Source organism: Larimichthys crocea, unplaced genomic scaffold (assembly GCF_000972845.2).
Source record: "Larimichthys crocea isolate SSNF unplaced genomic scaffold, L_crocea_2.0 scaffold172, whole genome shotgun sequence".
In the NCBI taxonomy this organism is placed as follows: Eukaryota; Metazoa; Chordata; class Actinopteri; family Sciaenidae; genus Larimichthys; species Larimichthys crocea.
In genome coordinates this window covers 281386-309156 of record NW_020852345.1, presented here as the reverse complement: position 1 = coordinate 309156, position 27771 = coordinate 281386, and the positions used below count along the sequence as shown (strand labels likewise).

The 27771-nt window shown below is 40.3% G+C and overlaps 1 protein-coding gene across 1 annotated transcript; it reads left to right on the top strand.

The window, feature by feature from the left end:
• setd3 (SET domain containing 3, actin histidine methyltransferase) lies at positions 1 to 27771 on the top strand. The gene is made up of 9 exons (XM_027275711.1): positions 1 to 110; positions 296 to 552; positions 10641 to 10699; positions 17328 to 17442; positions 17702 to 17776; positions 18895 to 19061; positions 20500 to 20585; positions 24869 to 25029; positions 25569 to 27771. Exons 1-9 carry the CDS (start codon positions 71 to 73, stop codon positions 26043 to 26045), a joined length of 1437 nt encoding a protein of 478 aa, XP_027131512.1. The 5' UTR covers positions 1 to 70; the 3' UTR covers positions 26046 to 27771.

The following is a 27771-nucleotide window of genomic DNA, read 5'->3' as shown; positions in this document are numbered from 1 at the left end:
TGTGTGTGTGTGTGTGTGTGTGTGTGGGCGCTTGCAGGCAGAGGAACTATTCCTGTGGGTTCCTAGGAAAATGCTCATGACGGTGGAGTCGGCCCAGAACTCTGTACTGGGTAAGGTCTTCTGTTCAGTACAGCATATAACATCAAACTATCTGAGCTCAACAACTGAGAGAAAAGACTGAATTCAGCATGTAACAAACTGTAACATAGATCAACATTTTAGATCTCTAGGTTAAACATTATTTCAGCAGCATTTGAATGAGTATGTCATTTCTGCTGTCCTGTAAATGTCTCAGGTCCTCTATACAGCCAGGACAGGATCCTACAGGCCATGGGCAACGTGACGCTGGCCTTCCACCTGCTGTGTGAACGAGCCAATCCTGTTTCATTCTGGCTGCCGTACATCCGCAGTCTTCCTCAGGAGTATGACACACCACTATTCTACCAGCAGGATGAGGTGCAGTTGCTGCTGGGCACACAGGCAGTGCAGGACATACTGAACCAGTATAAAAACACTGCACGCCAGTATGCATACTTCTACAAACTAGTACAGGTAGGCAGATCCACTTCTACACACATGCTGAATGTGGAAGCCCAAAATACACACACAGACAGAAAGTTTGTTTGAAACTAAAGCATTTACATAAAATTTCTACTTCAACATACTTTTTTTATTATTATTGTTATTATTATTATTATTATTGAGTTGAGTATTATCATTATTATTATTATTATTAGTATTATCCAGTGTGTAGGACCTAGTGGTGAAGTTGCAGATTATAAGACTCCCAGGTTTCACATCAAGCATGTAGAAAACACTCTGGCTGCTAAATATAAATAAATATGATAAACAAAAGTCCATATCTAGATCTATTCTGGGCTACTGTAGAAAGCTGGTGGTTTAACATGGAGGACTCCATGGAAGAGGACCTGCTTGCACTGTAGATATAAAGGGCTAATTTTAAGACAACAAAAGCACAACTGTTCATATTTTCAAGTGATTACACACTAATGCGAATATTGTATTCCATTCCTGCTAAAACACACTCGACCTGTAATACCTCCCTCCTGTCTGACTAACTGAGAAGCAGTGGCAAAGTAGAGTTCAGTCATGTGCCTGAAATATTCCACTCTGACCAAAAAGGGGAGACATTGGGCAAGAATACAGAGTAACAACCTGAGCTGAACAGGTGGTCTGATCTATCCTTATAGCTGAATTAAGGATTATGGTAACTGATATTTTTTCCCCTTTGGATTTCGGTTGGCATACAAACATAATTTGATGTATCGCAGTCATTTACATATCAAGATTAGAAGTACCATTTTTTTCAATTTGGGGAAAGATTGAGTTTGTGAATGATCACACATAGTCTTTTTTTCAGCCCAGTGTCAAAAAGGGAATGAGATATAGAGGCAGTAATATTAGCATATGATGAAATATTGGTTAACAGGCCCAGACAACAGATAGAGGGATAGTCTGAAAATATGCTAATGTCCCATTATTAATCTGAAGTAAAGTGATAGCTCTGCTTTGACTCACCACTGTCCTCTCTGAACTCAGACCCTGCTTATTGTATCAAAGAAATAATCAAATACATATTTTTCAAGGAGTTTATTCTTTTTGTCAGAACCTAGCTGTTTATTTGAATCGGATGGATCTTTGTATGTTAGTTATGATATGTGTGCATATGGCTGATTGTTTTTTCACACACAGCCTTAAACAGAATATCTCAGACTCACCAACCTAACATGTCATGAAGGGTCAAGGCAAAGAATGTTCCTAAGACCTTCACTGCAACCTTGTTCAGCTACCTAAAATCAAACTGGTTCCTGGCTGCAACTAACGATTATTTTAATAATCGATCAATCTGTCGATTATTTTTTCAATTAATCGATGAATTGGAAAAAAAAAAAAAAAAAAAAAAACATTACTTTCCAACCCTTAATTCAAAAACAGAACTGATTCACAGTGCAAAAAATCTTCAACTGAACACAGAAAAAATACACATGTATGCTTTAGGGGACTAAGCCATTTTCAGCTCGTTTTTACTTCTTTAACATTTGGGCTTATAAACAATACTTATTGTATATGGAACACCATGTGTTTGGCATCTATAGATTAAGGAGAACCTAGGCTATCATAATTCATGGAACGTGCTTATAAAAGAAGGATGAGTGAAAAATCGACAATACACTAAAGAATTTCAAAAACGAAAAGTAGATTCATTTTTTACTCAAATTCGCACCTCAAACAGTACTAATGAATAGTTTTTGAATGAAAATAATTTTCAATCCCTTTGCCTGACATACATGTGCAGTTTTTCAACCAAATATGTGAAGAACAATAATGCCCTTTCAATAAAAAAAGGTCCCAAGCGTTTTTTCCTGTCCCCTGCACTCTGTTCTGCGGACAAGACCCCAGAGTCCTTTCATTGGCTAGAATACGTCACCATCCACTGATTGGTTGAAAAAGAAACTAGTCTGCCTAGTAACATTTGTTCATTTGTCGACTGCATATGGAGTCTGCCGAACATCTACTTTTCAATTGGTCTTTTACGCGGTGGTATAGAACAACAAGGAAGTGTCTTCAGCAGACTCCCAGGAAAACAGTTTGAATCATAAACCGTGAGATATTCACAGATATGTACAGTAGACCGTAGATGTAGACTTTTTGGGCAGATCCGAATTTATAAAAAATAAAGAAAAATACAAATAAGAAAACTTAACAGGATTTTTTTTCTCGCACACACACACTCTCTCTCACACACACACGCTTGCCATTCGCATATACACTCTCTCTATGTCGCTCTCTCACACACACACACACACACACTTGCCATTCGCATATTCTCAATGACACAATAAATCGACAATGAAATTCGTTGCCAACTTTTTTAATAATAGAATTTAGGGACAAAGTATTCTAATTGCACATTCCTATTATCCTAAGCTCTGCTTTCTCTTCCATGTTGTGCTGCGTTTTCAATTCTTGTTTTGCCACGTAGAATCTCAAGTCCCAAACACTTCCACACGAGATGCTAATCTGTTTTGAGGGAGTAGCGCTTTGCCTTCTCTTCCAGGTATTTCTCTGTTGTTCAATACTCTAGACATCAGCTGCAGCATCCAAGAAATGTTTGCACAGGCAGCACAGGCAAGTGCAGCTTCCCCAAAGTGAAGCCAAATCATGGCTGACCTGCCCTGGTGACTGACTGAGTTTTTGGAAGTGCTTGATTTGATTTGGGGCAGCTGGAGTTTTCTATGAGTGGAGCACACATTTTAAACACAGTAGCTCACGTTCATTCAGTTGTGGGAAGCCAAAAATCGTGACCGTGATCATGACTATCGTGATTAATATTGGTTTGACTTGACTGCAGCCCTCATCTCCATGCGCACGCACGCACACACACACACACACACACACACACACACACACCCACACACCCACACACACACACACAGAGTCCTCCCTCTTTTTGTCGGCCCTCACTCTGTTCCCACCTTCTCTCTCTTTTTTTTTTCCTCCTACAGATGACCAGGCTGGGAAATAAGCTTGTCAAATTGGCTTTGAATTGAATTGACCTGAATGCATCCCCCCCATACACACGCACACACACACCCATACACACACAGTTTCCCCCACCCTCTCTTTCTCTCTCTTTACACCCCACCCCCACATCCTTGTTCTCTGTCTGTCTGGTATGTTTGATGTATGAAACATCAACATATGTAGCCATATGCTGATGTTTACTTTGTGCATGTTGAGCCACACCTTGGTAGTCTTCCCAACCTACAGTTTATTATCATGTGGGTAGTAACATCATAATCATCTCATTGATTGATAGATCGGTTCATTTTATGCGACCATTTCATTAAAAACAGCAGCACAGTGAAGGCAGTGAGTGCTTACATCAAAAAAGGATAACACAATAAGGCTTATTTCCATTGTGGTCCCTTTGGAGATGTGTTGGTGCAGAGGAGCGTTCAAGAGAGTGCAGGAATGACATACATGGAAAACTGTAATATAATAGAATACAATGCAGTACAATCCTCATTGACGACTGCGTATCCACTGTATTCACAACACCAGTATCTGTCTAAGAGCTTCATTGGCTACTGTCTGATGTATCAAAAATAAATCCATCAATATGTCAACATTTCTTCACAGCCTTCTCTGCAGATTATATACAAGACTTGGTCTGTACGTAATAATTAAACATAAAAAATCTACATAAATACAAAACCACGGAAAATAGGGAGGACAAAACATCCGACTATAAATAACTTCTGAACACATTTTTAAGTGCCAGCTTGAAAGCTGCTTATGGCTTTCCTTAAGGGGTCATGGAATCTTTCACATGCCAGTTACAGAAAAGTTTCCTTACCAGGGTTTATCTTAAACCTGGAACAAAATGAATGGAGGTGACTCTAATGGAATGGCCATTGTTCTATAACCAGCAGGAATGTCAAATTAACACGGGAGTCACCATTTCTTTACTTTCATGGCCATAAATGTTAAAAATCTGGCTAAGAAGCATGTTGTTTGGCCCACTCCTGGCATGCCATGGCTATTGAGCACAAAGCCAATAATTAACCCAACAATATGGATTGTAGTCTCCCTGAATGGTGTGACAGCTTGTAATCTGTCATCCAAATTATATAAATAAAAATAATTGTTTGCATAATTATTCACCCCCTTCAAGTCAGTATTTAGTAGATGCACCTTTGGCTGCAATCACAGCAGTCTTGTACATCTGCCCACTGCAATTTTGCTCCATTCTTCTTTGCAAAACTGCTCAAGCTCTGTCAGGTTGCGCGGGTATCGGGCATGAACAGCCCTTTTCAAGTCCAGCCACAAATTCTCTATAGGATTGAGGTCTGGGCTTTGACTCGGCCACTCCAGAACATTTACCTGGTTCTTTTTTAACCATTCCTGTGTAGCTTTTGCAGTATGCTTTGGATCATTGTCTTGCTGGAAAATAAATCTTCTCCCAAGCCCTAGTTCTCTTGCAGACTGAATAAGATTGTCCTCCAGGATTTCGGTGTATTTTGCAGCATTCATTCTGCCCTCTATCTTTACAAGCCTTCCAGGTCTGGCTGCTGAGAAACATCCCCACAGCATGATGCTGCCAACCACCATGCTTCACAGTGGGGATGGTGTGTTTTTGGTGATGTGCAGTGTTTGATTTCCGCCAAACATATCGTCTTGTCTGATGGCCAAAAAGCTCAATTTTGGTCTCATCAGACCAAAGAATCTTCTTCCACTTGACCATGGAGTCTTCCACGTGCTTTTTGGCAAACTCTAATCGAGATCTAATATGAATTTTCTTCAACAGTCTGTGGCTTTCTCATTGCCACTCTGCCATAAAGCTTTGACCGGTGAAAAACCCGGGCAGCAGTTGCTATTTGCACAGTCTCTCCAATCTCAGCAGCTGAAACTTGTAACTCCTTCAGAGTAGTCGTAGGGGTCTTGGTGGCTTCTCTCACTAGTCTCCTACTTGCACGGTCACTCAGTTTACGAGGGCGGCCTGATCTAGGCAGATTCACACAGGTGCCATATTCCTTCCATTTCTTGATGATTGATTTCACTGAACTCTGGGGGATGTTCAATGCCTTGGAAATTTTTTTTGTATCCATCCCCTGAATTGTACTTCTCAATAACCCTTTCCCTGAGTTGCTTGGCGTGTTCTTCTGTCTTCATGGTGTAATGGTAGCCAGGAATACTGACCAACCAGTCTCTGGACCCTTCAGCCACAAGTGTTTTATACCTCAATCACTTGAAACACACCCACACCACTCAGGTTGCCGATAGTCTCACTAATTGAATGAATTAGAACCATTAAATTAAAAAGGGGGTGAATAATTATGCAAACAATTATATTTCTTTATATATTTTAATTTCATTGTAGAAATCTGTTTTCACTTTGACATTAAAGAGTTTTTTCCAATAAATTTTTGTGTTAAAAAAGCCAAATTTTTATTAACCATGAAAAGGGTAAAACATCCAAGGGGGTGAATACTTATGATAGGCACTGTATCTGTGTCTTCCAACACACACTCCACAGTGGCACATGATGGATGACCCTTGTCTTTGGATGGTAATGCATCAAGAGCTCAAGATGCACTGCTCTGTTTGTAAAACTCAGCATCTACACACCCACACCCACACACTCATGTGTCCATCTCCTGCAGAACCCTCAGTGAAACTGTATCTTTCTGCTTCTCACGTTTTTCTCTTTACACTTGTCAGAGGCAGTGTTCTGTTTTCTCCTGAAACAGCGATTCAGTACTCACACATGGCCTGTCAGGTTTACAAGCAATAGATTGATGATCAGTTTAATTAAAACTTGTGATTCACTTTCTGCTATTGTGTGTGTGTGATTACACTCTTTAAATGAATCTGTAAAGCAGTTCATTCTCAGATTGTGGGCAGATTTTAGTTGAATTCAGCTATGGGTTGTTTTTGGTTTTTGCATTCTAAATAAAATATAATTCGTTTTGCCTACCAGGTGGAATTTTGTCAGTTGAAACAAATTTGGCTGTTCAACTAGAACGGTTAACTAATAATTCCTTCTTTCACATTCAGCATTACACTGAATCATGTTTGAATACATTTCTTCATCACATCATCTGTGATGTTAAAACATATCCATACAGTTGCTCAGTTCTAAAATCCTGCACCCTGAAACATCTCTCCTGTCTGCTGGTGACAGAACTGTTAGCCGAAGAGTCAATCACGGTCGATGGCAGTAGCGGAGGCTGTCCAAAAGTTGTTTAATCGACTTTACTACATCAATGAAGCAGCCGACTGACTAGTGACCCGTTGCCTTCCTCCTATCACCTTTCTCCACTTTTATTACACTTTTACATGTTTTATGGTTTGTGGTCATTTTGAGACTCTGTTTGTAAAGTTTACAGCCTGCCATGCCATGCTGTTGCTCTTATTGTGTACAATGATGCAGCTATCAAAGTGCATTTCTCTACTTCATTTTCTTGACATTTATCAGCTGACATGTATAGTGACTGCGATAAATCTGAGCTAACCTAAGGATAGAAAATTCCACAACACTGATGTGAGAAACAGGATGCCAGTCTGGTCATCTGGACCTCAGTATCCTCTACCTCTTTTCTACTCTCATCATCTTCTGGTACTCAGAGGGTGCAGTCGAATAGTCTATTTTGCTTAGCCGTCATGATAAGAGCTGTTTGAATTCCCTAACTGTTAAGGAAAGGAACTCTGATGCTTCCTTTATTATCTCCTTTAGCGTAGGATACACCGGACCATCCTTTACGAAAGAAAAGGAGGTAATGCCATCCCACAATTCCTTTTGGCAGAAACGAAAAAAAAGGAACGCTCCGTACATTCATTCACAACCAGACATTAAAAAGAAACATTTTAAAACTGTGTGATGCAGACTGCAGCAGAGAGAGTGTGTGTGCATATGGACAGATATGTTTACATGATAGAATAACTTTGATCATGAAGTCTTTTCTGTTGTTGACTGTGGAGCTGCGTTCACACACAAGGGTGTTCAAGTTGTTGTCTAATGTTGTAAAATGCTGTTAAAAAGTAGAGAGCTTATAAGTTAACCTGACCATTCCAATGAATATAAAATATGAATATTACGTCATTCAGTGTGACGGTCAAACCTTCTCTAATTGTGCCAGATGTCCAGTGTCCCTGCAGACCATCATAGAAGTTGGTTATTAATCCTCTACAGTCCCTGACAAAAGTCTTGTCGCTTGGGTACAAGTTGACCTTATATGCCCCATAAATGTATTTCTAATCAATTTTTTTTTTACAAGAAATGGCTAATTTCAATCCCAACTGCTTTTGAAATAATGTTTTGCTACCAAACGACTGAACTGAAAAGCATTCTAACGTTGACAGCTTGGTAAAGCCCACTGAGTCCGTTTTTGCAAAGACAAAAGTCTTGTCGCCTTGTCATATGATGCACCCAATCCTAGATTACAGCCTCACCTGTGATCAATAAGTGATCGGTCAGTTAGTGGGTGTGTATTAAAAGAACCCCAGCACACCAGACCTTCACATCAACTGCAACTTGACCTCTGACAACATGCCTAAGATTCACCCTGAGGCCAAAGCGTTGATTATCAAGAGGCTGAAGACCAGATCTACTGCTGAGATGGCTGACACCTTCAATGTGTCTCAGCGTCAAGTACAAAGAATAAGAAAAAGATTTGAAAAGACTGGATATGTTTTTGACAAGCCCAGGTCCGGCAGACCCCGCAAGACAACTGCTCGGGAGGACCGTTTGTTGGCTGGCAGAGCTCCACCAGGCCTGGTCACCTCAAGTCCCCATGTCAACCAGAATAGTTTGTAGAATTCTGTCTCGAAATGGCCTCCGTGGTCAAATCAGTGCCCAGAAACCAGCACTAAACAGAAGGCAATTAAAAAAACGTGTGGCATTTGCCAAGGCCCACAGCCCGCTTAAAGGGTGGACGCTGGAAAAGTGGCAGAAGGTGGATTTTTCAGATGAATCTTCAGTTTAATTACATCACAGCCGCTGCAAATATTGCAGGAGACCTAGCAGAGCCCGCATGGACCCGAGATTCACCCAGAAAACAGTTAAGTTTGGTGGCGGAAAAATCATGGTCTGGGGTTACATCCAGTATGAGGGTGTGCGAGAGATTTGCAGGGTGGAAGGCAATATCAATAGCCTAAAATATAAGTATTAGCTACCTCTTACATTCCCAACCATAAAAGGGATCAAATTTTGCAGCAGGATGGTGCTCCATCGCATACTTCCATCTCTACATCAAAGTTCCTCAAGGCGACGAAGATCAAGGTGCTTCAGGACTGGCCAGCCCAGTCACCAGACATGAACATCATTGAGCATGTCTGGGGTAGAATGAAAGAGGAAGCATGGAAGACGAAACCAAATAATCTTGATGAACTCTGGGAGGCATGTAAGACTGCTTTCTTTGCTATTCCTGATGATTTCATCAATAATTTGTAGGAATCATTGCCGAACCGCATGGATGCAGTCCTTCAAGCTCATGGAAGTCATACAAGATATTAAATATGGATCTCACAGCACCACTACTTAATTCACTGATGTTATGCAACATATTTTTGTATTTGAAGTAAATTATTTGTTCAATTTTCACATTATTCTCTGTAGGCGACAAAACTTTTGTCTTGCCAAAATCTGACCTTTCTGTGTTCATTGAATAATCAATCTTTCTTCTGTGAAGCAAATTTATTTTAGTACATTAAACATAATTTGGGAGGGTTTTAGCTTTCATATGAGCCATTTCTAAAACCAATGGATGAATTAAGTCACTACAAAATGGATAAGTGACAAGACTTTTGTCAGGGACTGTATCTTTTGCCATAACTTGCTAAGGTTATATGTGAGTGGACAGGAGGGTGAGCAACCATTCTCAGTGTGACAGGTGGACAATATTAATTTATTATTTGAATTCTAACGTTGATAATGAAGTCACATTTTTCACCGAATTGTCCATGTTTATATTTCCTGCATGAAACAACACGGTCAGTGCACACAGGAGTATCTAGTAAGTATCTCAGATTAGTGTTTTGTTGTCCATCTTCTGAACTTTGTAGTCTTACCACAGATCACATCAATAACAATCGCCGTTATAATGACGTAGTCTAGTGTAAGAGCAGTCGGATTCTCCAAACACCGTGGACGTCTTCTCCTTAGTCCTTATGAATTCTCCTTCTCATCTGGTCAAGGAAAAGTGCTTAGGAAAGGATTTAGGAGGTCATTTTTTGACTATTCGACCACACCCACAGAAATCTGTGTGAAATAGAAACCAGGAAAGCGTGGACGTCGTGTTTGTCACAATGCCCAATGCATGGCATTGGAAAACAGTCAGCCTTGCTTCATGGTCACTTGAGGGCCAAAATGACAAACAGCATATCAGTATATGAAATGATAAGATCAGTTCATTTATGTTCGTACAGCTGACATACATCACTGATACAGTGAACCTCGCTACCTCTCATCTTCTCACTCCTTCCATTTCATTCCCCTCCATCTCTTTTATTCATTGTGTTCTCACTCTCTTTCTCACTCACACACACTCTTTCTCTCTCTCGCACACACACACACATACACACTCTCTCTCTCACACACACACGCTTGCCATTCGCATATACACTCTCTCTGTCTCTCTCTCACACACACACTTTCCATTCGCATATTCTCTCTCTCTCTGTCTGTCTCTCTGTCTGTCTTTCTGTCTGTCTCTCTGTCTCTGTCTTGCCTGTAAATGGTGCCTGTAGATGGCAGCTGTGGCTTTAAAAGGAGATTTTGGCATCAGTGGACACACACTGTCCAGCACACACATAGACACACACTGTTTCAGGTCCAAATTGATGAGGCAGATTTATGACGGCTGCTGGCCACAACAAATTAACTTGACATTGATGTATGTGGGGGGGGCCGAGTGTCACACTGCACTAACGGACCACACATACTTACACACACATATAGGCGCGCCCCAGCGGTGGCCCCCTACTCCCAGTCCTTCTTGTTAGGCGTCCCTGTCAGGCAGCCCCCCTCCAGCATACCTGCATAATGAAATTCTTCATTCTAATTTGTGTTTTTTCTTCCCTCTCCATTTTTTCTCCATCCACTATTTTATCCCTAGACTCATCCAGCAGCCAGCAAACTGCCCCTGAAGGACAGCTTTACATTTGATGACTACAGGTCAGTGTGTGTGTGCGTACAGAATGGGCCCATATTTAGAATGTTCACATCATCCTCTACAAAAATTTTACCTATATACTGGTGCAGATGCAAATGATAAATCTGGTTTATTCCAGCATAGCTTCATATTGATAATATAATCTAATAATAATACTAATAATAATAATAATATAATAATAAATATATCTAATAATCTAATAACACTACAAAATTTCTAGAAAGAATGTCTAAAGACATTTGTGCCTGACTCTCCATACATTATACTGACATGCTCAGTAAATTCAGTACGGAAAATTCCTGCAGAAATTTTGAGAGTGACGAGTGGGCTGTTGCCGGGGGTCTGTATTCAAAAGCTACCTCAAATAGTCATTTTTAATAGTTTATTTAGACACAGGAGCATTAGCTGTTAGCATTGGCATTAGCATTGCTAGTGCTGACGTGCTAGCAATTACCACTAATTTTAGCATTGGTCGTTAATGTTAGCAACTAGCATAGACAATATACATAGACGCCGCTTGAGCACTGAATCGTAGGTCGACGTCGCCGCCATATTGGATAAGGCAGATCTGCCCGTAAACTAATACAAGTAAATGGACTGAACTTCATAAAGCGCCTTTCTACAAAGTGTTTTAAGTTAATGTCTCAACACCCATTCACACACACACTAATATATCTGGGAAACAAACAGGCACCAAAAACAATGTATGTAACTTTTAAAGTGATGATTATAAATGTTTACTCCTATGTAAGCCCAAACCAACGTATGATTTTTTCTAATGCTGATGTTTACAGCTACTAATGTGGGTAACACTGTTCTGTGATGATAAATATGAAATATTTATATAACATTTAATCAGTGTCTAAATGTAGATGAATTATATAGATATATTTATATAGATATTATATATATATATATATATATATTATATATATCTATTTATATATATATATATATATATATATATATAATGTTAAGTGTTACACATTAGTAGCTGTAAACACTCAGCATTAGAAAAATACATACGTTGGTTTGGTGCTTACATAAGGAGTAAACATTTATAATCATCACTTTAAAAGTTACATACGTTGTTTTCGGTGCCTGTTTGCTTCCCAGATATATTAGTGTGTGTGTGTGAATGGGTGTATAAGAGACATTAACTTAAAGAACTTTGTAGAAAGGCGCTTTATGAAGTACAGTCCATTTCCTTGTATTAGTTTACGGGCAGATCTGCCTTATCTAATATGGCGGACCCGTTGACGTATCGCGACCAACGACCAACCCGCTCAATGCAGCGTCTATGTATATATGTCTATGGCAAATAGCATGTCTTTACAGCTAGCGTTAACACGCTAGCTGTTCTGCTGTCTCTGTCTGTCATTTTAGACAGGCAAGTTCAAATTAAATGCCAATAACGGCTAAAATGGCCGCCACTCGGCTTTTGCCCCATTTACATATGCAAATCTATTTAAATAGGCCCTCGACCTGAAATTCACCTCTTTGTCCGTTCAGATAACGCAATGAACAAAGGGTTAGAGTCTGAGCTAAAGATTCTAGTGAATGAAGTGGAGATTCTGTTTGGTACCCTGTCAACAGGGATAAATATGACCCAAAAAAAGATGTGAGTGGGAGCGTGTGTGTGAGGCTGTAAATGCCGTGGGATCCATGCTGCGCACACACAGGTGTGAACAGGTGTGGCGCTGCGGCTGACATTTTACGCCGCTTTTACTGACAAGAATACTGAACACAGGAAGACAATCAGGGCTTGTTAGAAAGCTCTGCAGCTCTTATTTCACCAGCAGAAAATAAAGAAAACCAAAAACATAATATTTGAATGTGCACATGCCCAAATGTGCATTGGCACACTGGCACGGTGCGCGATGGGTGGCTTCTGGGTAAGTAAAGAGTTTATTCGTTTAATTACTCACCCAGAAGCCACCCATCGCGCACTGTGCCAGCCTCCAGCCTGTTCCCAACCATGCTGTTGGTCTTAATGAATGAGTCGTGCGTTGAACCAGGCCACCTTGCCACGATGTTAGTTAGCTGCATTTGCGCATCACATATGATTTGAACATTGATGGAATGAAAATGTTTGCTACTTACATAAACAAATTCATCCTGTAATGGCGCTTTGATAGCAATGTGTGTGCAGTCAATAGCTCCGATTACATTAGGGAAACCGACTCTCGCTGCAAATTGCGCTTTAATGCCGGCCTGTTGAACAGCATTGTATGGGAATCTAATGTACCAGGAAGACATTCGGATGATTCCGTACCACACAGCTGGCATGGCTTGGCTCAGGGTTGACTGGCACACTCCTGACTGATCGGCCAGCTCCCGCTGGAATGCCCCTGTTGCCAGGAACCCCAGCGTAGTCAGGCAGCCGGCCCGCCGGCCCCTGTTGCGCTCTAGGGCCGGCCGCAGCTCTGTGCACAACTCCAGTAACACTGGCCTTTGTAACCGAAATCGTCTTATGAGCCAATTATCATTGTTTGCAAGTAAATCCTTGCGTTCCTTAAATCACTCACGGCGGATTGCACCATTTGCAAGGTCCTCTAACAACGCTAACGCTGTCTTTGTTAATATAATTTTCTTCATCACATTGCGCATGCTTTTATATTCACCTATATAATTGCAAACATGTGGGTGTGTTAATTGTTCATAAGTGTGTCTCTGATGTGCACATCACTCTGATGACTACTTGTTTTTACATTATTAACAGTTTCCCAGCGTCACCTCTAAGTGTCGCCAAAGGAACAATAGCTGTAGAAACATGCGTACGACAGCTATGAAATCGGTGTGGGGCACGCACATTTCTACGATCATTTCACGTTTGATACATTTAAACGTGAGTATGGAAAAGGACGTACGCCCCTTTTTTGTGCGTACGCATGCTTTGTACATGAGGCCCCAGAAGAATGCTCGTCTCGTGGAGCATGTCTGTGCCAAGTTTCAGGCGAAAATTGTATAAATTTTGGCTGTAGGAGCTGTAGAGCAGAGGTGCTCCCTCCTCCTTCCGGAAAGATCTCTGCTCCAAATAACATGGGAGTGAATGAGGCTGTGGAGGGGCGTACTCGATCAATTAGCGCGTAGCGAGCCAAAACTATAACAGAGACAGCTTCAACAGTGTTATCACTGCGACCACCTCGAATTTTCATTTTGGTAAATCATGTCTGTAGCGCCACATTTGCGGCCCGTTGAGGCTGGTATGTTTTATTTTTTGACGGACGTGTTAGCTGTTCTCTCACCTGTGACGTCACACGCTGTAATCGAGGATTTCCTATGCATCCTTATGATGGGAAAATTGTACAAAATGTTTAATAATTTGTACAGTATTAATAGTAGAGATCTGTAAAGTACTAGCCGGAATGTCCTGAATGAGCTGCATCTGGTGGTATTTTTTTTATGTTTGCCTCTGGGCATCCACACTAATAATAAAGACTTAGGATAACAATAGTGCGGTGGATAACATATAGTGTGCGCTTTCAGGCACACTCAATAAGTATGGTGGATAACATATAGTGTGCTCTTTCAGGCACATTCAATAATAAGCGGAGGAATAGGCGCGGTGGATAACATATAGTGTGTGCTTTCAGGCACACTCAATAAGCCCGAGAGATTTTAAAGAGTGCTCTTTCAGGCACACTCAATAAGTGCGGTGGATAAAATATAGTGTGCGCTTTCAGGCATACTCAATAAGCAGAAGAATAAGCACGGTGAATAACATAGTATGTGCTTTCAGGCACACTCAATTACTGTCTAACCAAACAATCGTGGGGAAAAAAGACTGTGAGAGTACTATTATTCATATTTGAACATTTACCTTTGTCTTCTTACAAGAATAACAAATGAAACTGTTCTGTACTTACTCTCACTGCCAGCTCAATGTCTTATGTGGCAAACAATGTGGAAAACATATGAAGTGATTAAAGAGTCAGAAAATCCACTGCCAGCTCAGCCACACTATGGGAACCCTTTCTGAGTAGCGTTTGGCAGCATGTTGACCATGAATTCATTTTTAAATATTACAACTGATTCATAAGCAATACGGAAACAGTCAGTGTAGGGGTGGGCAATATATCGAATATACTCGATATATCGCGGCTTGTTCTACGTGAGATGTATGAAATGACTATATCGCGACCATCGAGTACTTGTCACGTAAATGTTTTAAGCCGTCAGCATTTAATTCTCGGAGTTTTGCCTGTGTCACTCCTGGTGCTGCTCACAGCACGCAGCACACTTCCCCGCCCACCCAGAAAAATCCCCTGCGCGCATGCGTACTTTTTGTATCAGGTGAGGAGAGAAGTGAAGAGCCCGAGCGAATTAATTGAACATGGAGACGGACGACTTGGTTCCGAAGAAAAACAACTGCGGTCACGCCAGCCGTCTCTCGTTTTCGCGTGGTCACGTCAGCTGCTCCAATATTTTCAAGTGCGCCCTTATTGCGACTTTATGTCAAATACTTTGAGAAAACTGGGAAAGTCAGCGCGAGCTTACTGCAGCGTGTGGACACTTCCGGTTTTCAAAATAAGACGTGGGTGTTAAATTTATTAAAGGTTTATTTATAAAATATGAAGAATGGTTAAAATGTGATTTAAAAAAGTGTGTCTCATAAGCCAAGTATGATCCTGCACTGCTTCAGTGCTCATATGTACATTATGAAATATATTAAAAATTTATAAAAAATATGACAATGCTATCAAGGTAATAATGACATTATTATTTGTTAGAAATAAACAATACAAAACAACAACAACAAAAATATCGAGATATATATCGTGTATCGCGATATAGCTTAAAAATATCGAGATATTGGTTACAGGCTATATCGTGCAGCCCTAAGTTAGTGGTATTAGAAAGGGGTTGCTGTTCAAACATAGGGCAACACTGGGTGATAAAAGCTCCGTAGCAACCCAGATCACCTTCAAATTGTTCTGGGGCATGGGTCTGTGTGTATGCATGCATGTGCTGCGCTGTATACTCGTGCTTATTAACTTAGTGTAGAGCAGGGGTCTGCAATTAGCGGCCCGCGGGCCAAAAGTGGCCCACCATCAATTATATCTGGCCCGCTAGATGACGTTGATTTATTTTAAAATATTTTTCTTTTTTTATATATCTTTTAAACCTTATGTTTTCTGTCAAAAATACAACAATTCCACAGATTTCACAACATTTATTGAAAAGTAGCTGATAAGTAACATGACAAAACAGCAGCCAGAACATCCTTGCAGCCTCTTTACTTGACGCACAGGTTGGAACACTAATTGGCACGTGCGTGCGCTGTAACCTGTGGAAAATAAGTGTCCTGTGGCCCTCTTGTAACGGACAACGTGAACAAATATGTTTCATTAAATAAAATAAAAAAACAAACAAGGTCGGCTCAAATATCAAATAGCCTAATTAAAAAATGCGAATGCACATCAGCGGCATGGGGAAACAGATCTGCGCTGCTCCTGCTGAGCTACTGCGCTGCTCCTGAATTAAGAAAGATGCTGCTGTGTGCATATCCAGCCTCCAAGGATTTAATTTTCTGTGTTTGCACCTCTGTCCCGAGAGGATGTGTGTTTTTGAAGTGGCCATGCTTTGTCTCGTGGTGTCTTCTAATATTGTATTCTTCACAAACTGCAACAACCTCGTTGCAAATGAGACACGTTGGCTTGGCATTAATAAATGCAGACTGGTCCTGTATTTGGAATCAGCTTTTCTTTTCATGGCTTTTGACAACGTAATTTTGCATCGATAGCTAGCAATCTTTAGCTAATGATTTCCACAGCATCCAAAACATAAAACACTGGCAATTGTATACGTTAGTTACGGCAGGTTGCTAGGGTAGGTTGCCTGTTTCATGACAGACGCCAGGAGATGCAGCAGTGGGCGTAAAAACAGCACATAGAAGCAAATTGATGTTTTAAATTAAATTAAATGCATTTTTAAAGTTAAATAACCCTTATTTATTTTTAATAATAGAAAAAATAGAAAAACTTTTTTTTCCAGTAGGAAAGCATGTTCATGGCCCGCGATGGAATTGTCAGAAAAAAAATTGGCCCATGTCCAAACTTATTTGCCGACCCCTGGTGTAGAGGAACCATAAAATGATGTACAACAGTCACATTTTGGAGTGTGTGGTTCCATTCAGATTCCTTTGTGTTTCTTAGATGAACGCTTTCTCACCTCTTTAGATGCTTTCTGTCTGTTTCTTGGTCCATCTAACTTTATTGAAGCAATTACTTTTTTCACCAACTAACTTGGTGAGTGCAATGTTACCATAACTGATGAAGATAAGAGCCAAGAATATAAAACACAACACCCAAGTAGTAATAAAGCAGAATTCTTAATTAAACTCAGTTATAAAAAAGGAGATAAGAAAGTGATTAATTATTTTTTCTATCTGTCCCCCTCCAATCTTCCTCCTCTTTCCTTCTCTGCTCTGTTCACCCTTTACTCTCCTTCTCTTCCTCCTTCCTTCTCTCTCCATCCTTGTCTGATGCAAGCCTTGTGTCTCTTTGGCAATCCCAGTGTTAGAGTTAATGAATGTCCTTCTGCTTTTATGAAGTAAAACCTGCTTTGTGTAGAACATCCATGGAGTAAACCTGTAACAAACAGTGATTGGTTGATTGTATGTGACAGGTGGGCGGTGTCGTCTGTGATGACCCGTCAGAACCAGATCCCTACTGTGGATGGCAGCCGGGTCACTCTGGCCCTCATCCCCCTCTGGGACATGTGTAACCACACAAATGGACTGGTAAAGTTTTTATCTCACACTCACAGAACTTTGACTGCTGTCATACAATACAACATAAAACCCCTGGCAAAAATTATGGAATCACCAGTCTTGGAGGATGTTCATTCAGTTGTTAAATTTTGTAAAAAAAAAAAAAAAAGCAGATCACAGACAAGCGTACGAGCACACAATCCTAGAAGGAAATTAATATAAAACCAGCTTAAAATCTATTTATTGGCTGCTTGTGAAGGTTGTATTAATAAAAGTTGTTGGTCTGCAGATCACCACTGGCTACAACCTGGAGGATGATCGCTGTGAGTGTGTGGCACTGCAGGACTACAAGGAGAATGAACAGGTGAAGAGACATTCATGGTCTGCTGCTGTGTACTTACTTCTACTTAATTCTTTTGGTCTTTTCTTTTGCACACACATGCTTCCCTCTCTGCTTTCACTGTTGTACTGGTGGAGGTCACTCCTCCTGGTCACACTACAACGGAAACACTTTGAAGAGACATTTATATGTTAAGTTATATCTTATTATATTTATATCTTTGGTGGTAATGGGTGACTTATTTGTTTTATAATGTTTATCTTATTTTGTCTGCAGCTTGAAATAAAGATTGTTTGACCATTTAAACCTTTTGAGTCATAAATCACACTAATTATTCTCATTGAATTGTATTCTTCACCTTCAGTTTATTCATTTTACATAAGCCAAAAATCCAGGTGAACAGGAGGAGTCACGAAATCCATCAAATTTAATTACTTTATTGTACCTCTCTACATTTGACAGGAGGTTTATGGTAATGTGCCATCAACATGGAACCGGTATGTCACTGGAACCAGGGCCACAGCTAGAATTCAGGTCATGGCTCAAAGTCCCTGACCCCTAAAAGGAAGTCTCTAGAATAATTAGTATTCTTCTATTTACTTAGCAAAGAAAAATTTAATTTCTATCTGATTTAATACAGCATTCCAGTAAACTTCACATATAATAAAATGTTTGAATTTTATTTCCTAACATGAAGCCATTTGATCTGCAACACAGGGCACTGGAAAGACAAATCCCCCCCCCCCCCAAAAAAAGTTCAAGTTAAAATATTGATTCTTACTATGTAACTACCTTAGCTTTGTTCACTGCTAACATAGAACCTGGCTAAAGTAAATCTCTGGTTCTGTTTCATCCATGGTGAGTGTGACAGTATTTTAGAAATGAGTACATGAAACATGTGATTGACCTTCCCTGAAACATGTTTAGTGCCACTTACATGCTAACTGATAGCATTTCTGTGTAGCCAAATGTATTCTGAAAGTAACAGTATATATCATACCAAGCTAACACACCTTCAAAAGTAGTGTATCGTTCAAAAGTGTTAAAATACTGTGTGTTATTTCCATGCTGCCTTAAAGAAAGTCCCACATAAATGCATGCCATTAAGACGTGATGATGCTGATGATTTCTTCTTCCTGTAGATCTACATCTTCTATGGTACAAGATCCAATGCTGAGTTTGTCATCCACAATGGCTTCTTCTTTCAAGACAATGCCCATGACCGAGTGAAGATCAAGCTGGGCATCAGTAAGAGCGAACGACTCTACGCCATGAAGGCCGAAGTGTTGGCACGAGCCGGCATCCCAGCGTACGTCTAACTGTCCTCACTGTTAAGAAGTTTTTTTATTTTCCCGTCCTCTTTCCTTTCTGCTTCTTAACAGACACACCGTTTGCTCTCGCAAGTAACTCAATCTGCAGACTAGGCTTGAAGCGTTTTACTCTGAAGCTTTTAATATGGGTCAAGCAGGGCTTCAGGCTCCTCACTAGCTGCATGCACCTTTATATAGCCGCAGTGCACGTTTTCTTCCAACAGTAGATATTCCAACAAATGAAGCCCCTCTTTAGCGTAATTGAAACATATAATATAAATGTTGCAGCAGGTTTCTTTTTTCCTCTCCCACCAAGTATCACTTACGATCCACCCCAACACTTTCATCACCAAGAAGCTTAATCATTTTATCATTAGCCCCTTAATTTTATGCAGCATTCTCTTCTCAGCATTTTTAATCAGACGCCTTTTAATCTCTTATTGATGACAGTCTAAATCTCAACAGTGGAAATTAAATGAAACAATACCCGTTGTTGCTTTAGTGCTCTATTAAAATGACAGATATGCTCGTAGATAATTTTCAAAGGAAAGCGCATCAGATTGTGTTGAGCAGCTGCTATTATCAGAAATCACTCCCTTTGCTTCCAATTTATTCCTTTAACAGTGTGATAAGTGGAACGAAGGGAGCACTTTGACTATTCACTATTTATTTGTCTAAGTCTACAGAACCTTTAAACACACATTGCATTAGAGTACATCATTTCCTCCAGAGCTTTAACTTCCTTGAGTTGGATGGTGTATTGCTATGGCAGTGGACAGAGGGATAATTTAATAGGAGATGTGGGGAGGTGGCTGTAATGTGTTTGTGTGCTATAATAATGTTGACCCTGTGCTACGGATTGCCACATCGATCACTTTGCTGAAATAGGAGAGACCTTTTCCAAATTACCTCAGTGTGTAATGTTATGATGTGGAATGGTTTGTGCTGATCCTGGATCATACTGTTTCATATATTTTCTGTCACACTGCTGACTTTCACCAACCTGACAAATACTCCCAACAGCAACACTCATATTGAGTTTAGAGATACACAAAAAAAAACAGCAATGTGATCTCATGTTGTCTGTGTTTTATGTACAGGTAATATATTTTTATTTATTCATTTATTTATTTATTTATTTATACTTAAGGAAGTTATTTTGTACACATAACATTAAGTACTGGTCATGTATATAGTTCACCATATTGAGACAAAAACTCCTAGCAGCATGAAATGTGACTGAAACAGTGCACTGTCCAGTGATACTTGTATCATCACTTCAGTGTCAGAATGTTTATTACAGACTTTCTGTGCTGAATAAGTTGTGTAAGCTCTTCTAACACTATTTGACATGTGACATGCAATGCACATGCTCACATGTTTTATCATGTTTATTGACTTATTACTAATCTTTTGTTCTATATGTTGTATTTTCAGGTCCTGTATCTTTGCTGTGCACTGTAATGAACCCCCCATTTCAGCCCAGCTCCTAGCCTTCCTCAGAGTCTTCTGTATGACAGAGGGTAAGACACTGACACACACACAGACACACAGACACTCACACACATTGAAATACCAGCAGTGAATTACCGGTAGAACCTCAAAAACCTGGTAGCACGCACAAAAAACAAAACACGCCACAGTTTCTGAAACTCCATGGAGACAGTCATGGAGGAAGTGGACGCTTTGCACTTCCTCCACACATCAGGGAATGAGGTGGAGGTAGAGGAGTAAGCGAGGGGAAAAGCGAGGCTTGTCTGCTCCTGAGCTGTTTAATTGATCAAGGCAGACCAGCAGATGTGTGGAAGGAACAATCTACCATGGGATTTACAATATTCACATGGCATATATGCAGAAGGGCACCGGTGTCAGAAATCCCCAACCCCACGAGGCAACATTCTCCTCTGTCACAGGACTCCTCTTCACAACACTGCTCCATATATTATTCACTTTTTTGCTGCATGTTAATTTTTCAAATCGCCCCACACAGCCGCGTGCTGACATGCTATAATAGATATAACATGATGGTATAGTGTGTGGGGTGCTCTTTGTTTGTGGGGATGTGCAGACATTTTGGGGCCAGGTGAAAAAAGCTCATATCTATGTCTAAAAACGCAAGTTAATATAATGGCACATCTTGCATATTTATTTATTTCATTACTCATAATGGAATTCTTGTATTTCTGATGAGAACATCTACTTTTAGTTCCAGACTGTACCGAGTGGACTGCTCTGTAGTGGAATGATGGTAGCGAGAGGCTGTGGTGGCATTCATAAACAGAAACTGCTGCCACTTTGTTACTGCTCTCCTGCATTTTTCCATTACTATTGGAAAATCATGACCCATCCCTAGTTACTAGCATACAGTTAGGTCCATATATATTTGGACACTGAGACAAGTTTTGTTATTTTGGTTGTTCACCAAAATATATTCAAGTTTTAATTAAATAATGAATATGGACTTGAGTGCTAGAGTTGCACGATATACACGGTACCCCACGGTGCCAAATTAGAACGGTTCTTACTATACTAGAAATTCTACACTACGGTACTACCGTGGTTTACTATACTACCGGTGCCAGTCTCCGCTACATAGCAGCCGCCTCTGCTCTCCTCTCTGCTTCGCACTGCATGCTACTCCCTCGTAAACAAACAAACATGGCAAGTACTGCAACCGAACGACACAGCTGCTGAATGATTGGCTGTTTGCCTGTTACTGGTGATGTCCGGGGATATGATAGGCTGTTTCCACACGCTGGGTCCACCCGTCTGTTAGCTCATTGGCTGTTCGTTGTTTCTGCCGGCAAGAACGAACTCCATGAAGACAGCTCCGCTTCCATAGAAAGTCGCTTCAAAACAAACAACAAGCTAAAGTTCTGTCTTGCCCAGATCCGCGCACGGCTTACAGTCACAAACAAGAGACAACACGCTCACCGTGGCAGAAGCACTGGGCCCGAGCGGCGAGTCTGCCACGGCGTCGTCGTTAGTGGCACCATAGAGATATATACATAGACATATATACATAGAGATATATACACAGACATATATACATAGACATATACGCCTCATTGAGCAGGTTGGTCTGTTGCTGCGTTACGTTAACGTGTCCGCCATATAGGATGTGGAAGATCTGCCCCATAAATTAATAAAAGGAAATGGACTGAACTTCATAAAGAGCCTTTCTAAAAGTTCTTTAAGTTAATGCCTCTTATATACCCATTCACACACACACTAATATATATGGAAAACAAACAGGCACCAAAAACAACGTATGTAACTTTTAAAGTGATGATTATAAATGTTTACTCCTTATGTTTAGGATATAATTAACCATCAAACCAACGTATGTATTTTTCTAATGCTGAGTGTTTACAGCTACACAGGGGGCATTGATGAACATACATATCTATACAGCTATACAATTGCAGTCTCTGTGTGTGTGTGTAAGTTAAAAACCTTGGAAAAGAATACTCTTGCACAGCTTTTTTCGTGTGTTGCCAGTTACTTTGCCACATCGAAATGGCGGCGACGTCGACGTACGATGTCTATGACTGACAACACTAATTTTGCTCAAAAAAACAAACTCGTTGTTTCAAACTTGTTTCAGTGTCATTTTTATTTCACCAGTATTATGTTTATCATACACCAAACAACATTAGTAATTAATACGTATTTATAACTTGTACAAATACATTGCAGTTCACAAAAATAATAATATAAAAAGGCTGCAGTATCGCGATAATACCTGGAACCGTGATACTTTGTCTGGTATAGTATCGTGGTTACTCATTTTGGTATCGTGACACCTCTATTGAGTGCACTATCTACAAATTGGACAAAGGGTTTAATAATTACAACTCTTTAATATGCAGCTCCCCCTTTTTCAAGAGACCAAAAGTATTTGGACAGTTGACTCAAAAGCTGTTTCATAGACAGATGTGAGCTATTCTTTTATTATCTGTTCATCAATTTAGCAGTTAAAAGTTGATTCCATTTGTATTTGGAAGCTGCTGCTTTGAACCCACACAGGTCAAAGGAGCTCTCAATGCAGATGAAACAGACCATCCTTAGGCTATAACAAAAGAGAAAATGCATTAGAGAGATGGCAGGAACAATGGGAGTAACCAAATCAACAGAAGAACACACTCATGAGGTCTGCAACACAAAAAAGGTCTGGGCATCCACAGAAGAACAGTGGTGGGTGATCGTAGGACCCTTTCCATGGTAAAGAAAAACCCCTTAACAACATCAAGCCAAGTGAAGATCTAAATCAAATCAAATCAAGTCAATTTTATTTGTATAGCCCAAAGTCACAAAATACATTTGCCTCAGAGGGCTTTACAATCTGTACAGGGAGTGACACCCTCTGTCCTTAGACCCTCGGTTCGAGTGAGGAAAAACTTGCCCACAAAAAACCTTTAACAGGGAAAAAAGGTGGAAGAAACCTCAGGAAGAGCCACAGAGGAGGGATCCCTCTCCCAGGACGGACAGACGTGCAATGGATGTCACATGTACAGGACAAATCAACACAAACATATTGTACAATTACAATGACTGATAAAATGACAATGAATTACAATGAATGATAAAATGACCACAGTAGCAGATATGGTAGTAATAATGACAGTAATAATATGCGTAGTGGACGTCTCTCTCCGGGATGTAGACATATCATTCACCAAGTCTACCATAAAGAGAAGACTTTACAAGAGCAAATACAGAGATTTCACCACAAAGTGCAAACCATTAATAACCCTCAAGAATAGAAAAGCTAGACTAGACTCTGGAACAGCATTCTTTGGACAGATGAAAATAAGATCAACCTGAACCAGAATGATTGGAAGAAAAACGTATGGAGAAGGTTTGGATCAGCTCATGATCTGAAACATACCACATCAACTGTAAAACACAGTGTGTGGCATGGGCATGCATGGTTTAAAATAGCATTGGGTCACTTGTGTTTATTGATGATGTGACATGAGACAGTAGTAGTGTATAGGGATATACTGTCTGTTCAGATTCAGACAAATTCAGCAAAGTTGACTGGATGGTGCTTCACAGACAATGATCCAAAAAGTTTTTTAAGACCAATAAGTGTAATATTCTGCATGCATCTATTACTGAAAACAAAAACTTTATATAGCATGGCTCATAGCATTCCGGCGCCGATCCGGATCTCCGGCGTATCTGCATAACTCTGTGCAGGATCTCCGGCATGCCGCCGTTGACTGCAAGAAAAAAAAAGGAAAGAGTGCACGCCCTTCGGTTCAGCTCGATTTATCTAGACATTTCTCGGAATCCAATAGAAGCTCAGCTTTCATTCTAGGCTTACTAACCAATCAGAATTAGGGTGGGGCGGGACTTAGGCTAGGCGTTGACACTCAGGCACTTCACGTGCTGCCACCTACTGACCTGTCTTTGTATTGCTGTAGTGTAATCTGTAGTCAGAGTATGCAAAGAGCAATGTGGTAATATGGCAGATAGCCTAAGTGACAATATAGTTAATAGATAGAATTAGCCTTTCAAATAATGTGTATAATAATGTATATATGTACTATGTTGAATTGCGCCGCATACATACATACCCCCCCTACCCCCCACCAAAAAGAATATAGAATGACGTACAACAACTGAAGACAGCTGCAATAAAGGCCTGGCAAAGCATCACAAAGGAGGTCTGAGATGTTTTACTGGTGGTGGGAATGATATAGATTTTCTATTCAACTTTTATTCACCTTTTTTCACTAATAGTCCTCTTGCACTCTGGTTTCTTTTGAAGAAATGCTGATATTTTTGTGGGTTTCAGAGGAACTAAAGGACTACCTGCTTGGAGATCGTGCAATCAATAAGATCTTCACCCTGGGCAACAGTGAGTTTCCTGTCAGTTGGGAGAACGAGATCAAGTTGTGGACTTTCCTTGAAACCCGAGCTGCTCTGCTGCTCAAGACCTACAAGACCACATCAGAGGTCAGTCAGCTGGAACTGAAGTTCTCTTGAGTTGTACAAGACAAAACATGAAACATTTTGTAAATTATTTTCAACCTATACTCCAAAGAATACAGCACAAAGATATTAAATGTTCAAAATGATGAACTTTTTTTAAATATACACTCATTGTGGATCTAATGCCTGTAACACGTTCCACAAACGTTTTTACAGGAGCAAAAACAGATTGTGAAAGTTGGAATGCTGAAAAAACATTTGAAGCTTCCACAGGTAAAAAATGTATATTGGTAACAGGTGTAGTGTCATGATTGAGTATGAAAGGATGGTTCCTTAAAATTCTCAGTTGTCAATTTGTTATTTTCTGTTTTCTTCTTCAAATTCAACTTCTAGATCTCTATTTGTTGCCAAGGGGCAAAACGGGAACAATAAAAACAATAAAAGCTACAATAAAACAGCAGCACAGAGTGAGACACCCAATCAGAGATAAAAACCACACATACATGACCTTTTGTCATCTTTCCCTCTGGCTTTTTGTCTTTTTACTTTACTGACTCTTGTAGGAGGACCGCTCCATACTTGAGAAACCTGATCTATCTAGCCATTCTCGCGTGGTGATCCAGCTCCGCCTGGCTGAGAAGCAGATCCTGGAGAAGGCATCAACCAGTGGACGAGCCAAACGTCTGTACTTCGAGAAGAAGCTAGAGGAGGGTGCACCGTTACCTCACTACGAGGAAAGCGATATTGCTTTGCTGGAGAATACAGATGCAGATGCAAAGCTTCCTATTATCTTGCGTAAGCTGGAGGAGGGGGAAGAAGAGATCCAGATGGAGGAACACTGTCACCTCCTGAATGGGGAGAAGTCTGTGTATGCCATGGATATGGGGGCTAATGGACAGCCAGTGCAGGAGGAGACTGTGGAGGTCAGGAAAGATGTTAACTCAGCTTTGGACTCAATTGGATGTTCAATGCAGAAGGGCCAAAGGGAAATGGCCAATCTAAGTGCCAGTCGAACTGAGGAGAATTCCAACAGTGAATAAGTATAATCCACCTACTGCCATAGCCCGTGCTATTTATTTATTTCTGTGTCTCTTCAACGACTCAGAAATATAGAAGATGAAAAAAATTGAATTCAAAGTTGCAGAACTTTTCTGACATTTGTCGAGCGCTTTTCTTAGTTGTCCGCTGCTAAACTTTCAAACTTTAAAAATGCTGGCAGTGTGTCCCTCGGCCTCCTGTGCAGAACAGGATTTGATTAAATTAGCTTTTCAGTTTAAAACACACACTCACATTGAAACATTTGAGGCCAAGGAGCCAAGAAAGAAAGCAAAGGGGACACCGTGGACTGGTTGGGTGAAGACAAAAAAACAAGATGGAGTGTTGAATGTTATTTCCACAAAGCCAAAATCTCTCTAGTCTTGTGAATTGGTTGGTTTATTACTACAGTTTGTCTCCATAGGAGTCCAGTATGTTTTGAGTTGACAATCATATTCTCTAGTGCATTTCGTGAATTAAGCCCATCACTGCCCTCTCTTCCATTTTTTCTCTGGTTCAGATCATTTCAGGTAAAACAACTGAAGGAAACCTAAAGAGCTGTCTCTGAGAACACTTGTTTGAAATGGATGCTGTTAGTGTTCAGTATGACAGACCAAAGTGGAAGATGGTTTTGCTTTCTCATTAAACATGTTCACCATCCAATTGTAAATGTTCTGTCTTTACGTAGCTGCAGCCTCAAATAAACAAAGAGTTCAGTTTTATTTAGTCTTTTCAAAAATATCTTTATGAATGTACTCACTTTATGTTTCAGTGATTATTTGCTGATGTCACCAAAAGGGTGTGTTGAGTGACCCAGTGATCACTGCTATTGCCTCAGAGAAAGCCATACAACATGAGACACAACATGGTGGTGGCTCATGTGAGTCCTCCTGTCCTAAACCTTTAGTTTGACTTCTTTAAAATGAGGCAATTTCAACTCTGTACTTTTTGTATGAAAAACAGTTTGTCTTCAATGGCCTCAATAACTGATGCAAAGAGCACCACAGACTACGCCAGTCTCTGACACTGATGCAGCGTAGAGGGAAAAATGTGCAATGTTGCCCATCTTTCTTATCAGCTCCAACATTTTACTTTACTTTCAAATATGGCCATGCATAGTTTGAGTTGAGCCCATTATCTCACCTGTTATGTCGTGGGTTTGTTACTTTCATACAAACAACACATGATTAATATAGTTTAGAGTTTCTCTATAGGCCCAACTATTAGTTTTGTATGAGCTTTCAACCACATTTCATGGGCCATAAGAACACACTCTGCACTGATTAGCTGATTGTGGGACAGTTCTAGTTGGATATAGGGGAGATCGTACTGGCTTAAGCATTGCTTACACATGATCTCCACATGTCCACTGACTCCATTATTTTTACCCCCCACCAGACCTCTCAGTTAGGGTCAGCAGATGACTAGAGAAAGATCAAGAAGAAGATGTGGTTGAAAGTCCTAAACAGTAATAGTAATGGAAGATCAGTTACTGTACTAAGTTCATTTTGGCAAATCATTTAGTCAAGAATGGACTAAGGCTCACCGTTGATGATCTCTGGTATCTACTCTGACGGTTTGCTGGTTCTATGAGTAAAGATTGTGCTTACCATTAAAAACGTGTTGAACAGAGTGAACCATGCACTGCTGCTGTCCATTCAATAGAAGCACTCATTGTCATTGTATTGTTTGAAGGTTGTGCAATGAATAAACAGATTTGAAGTATCTTAA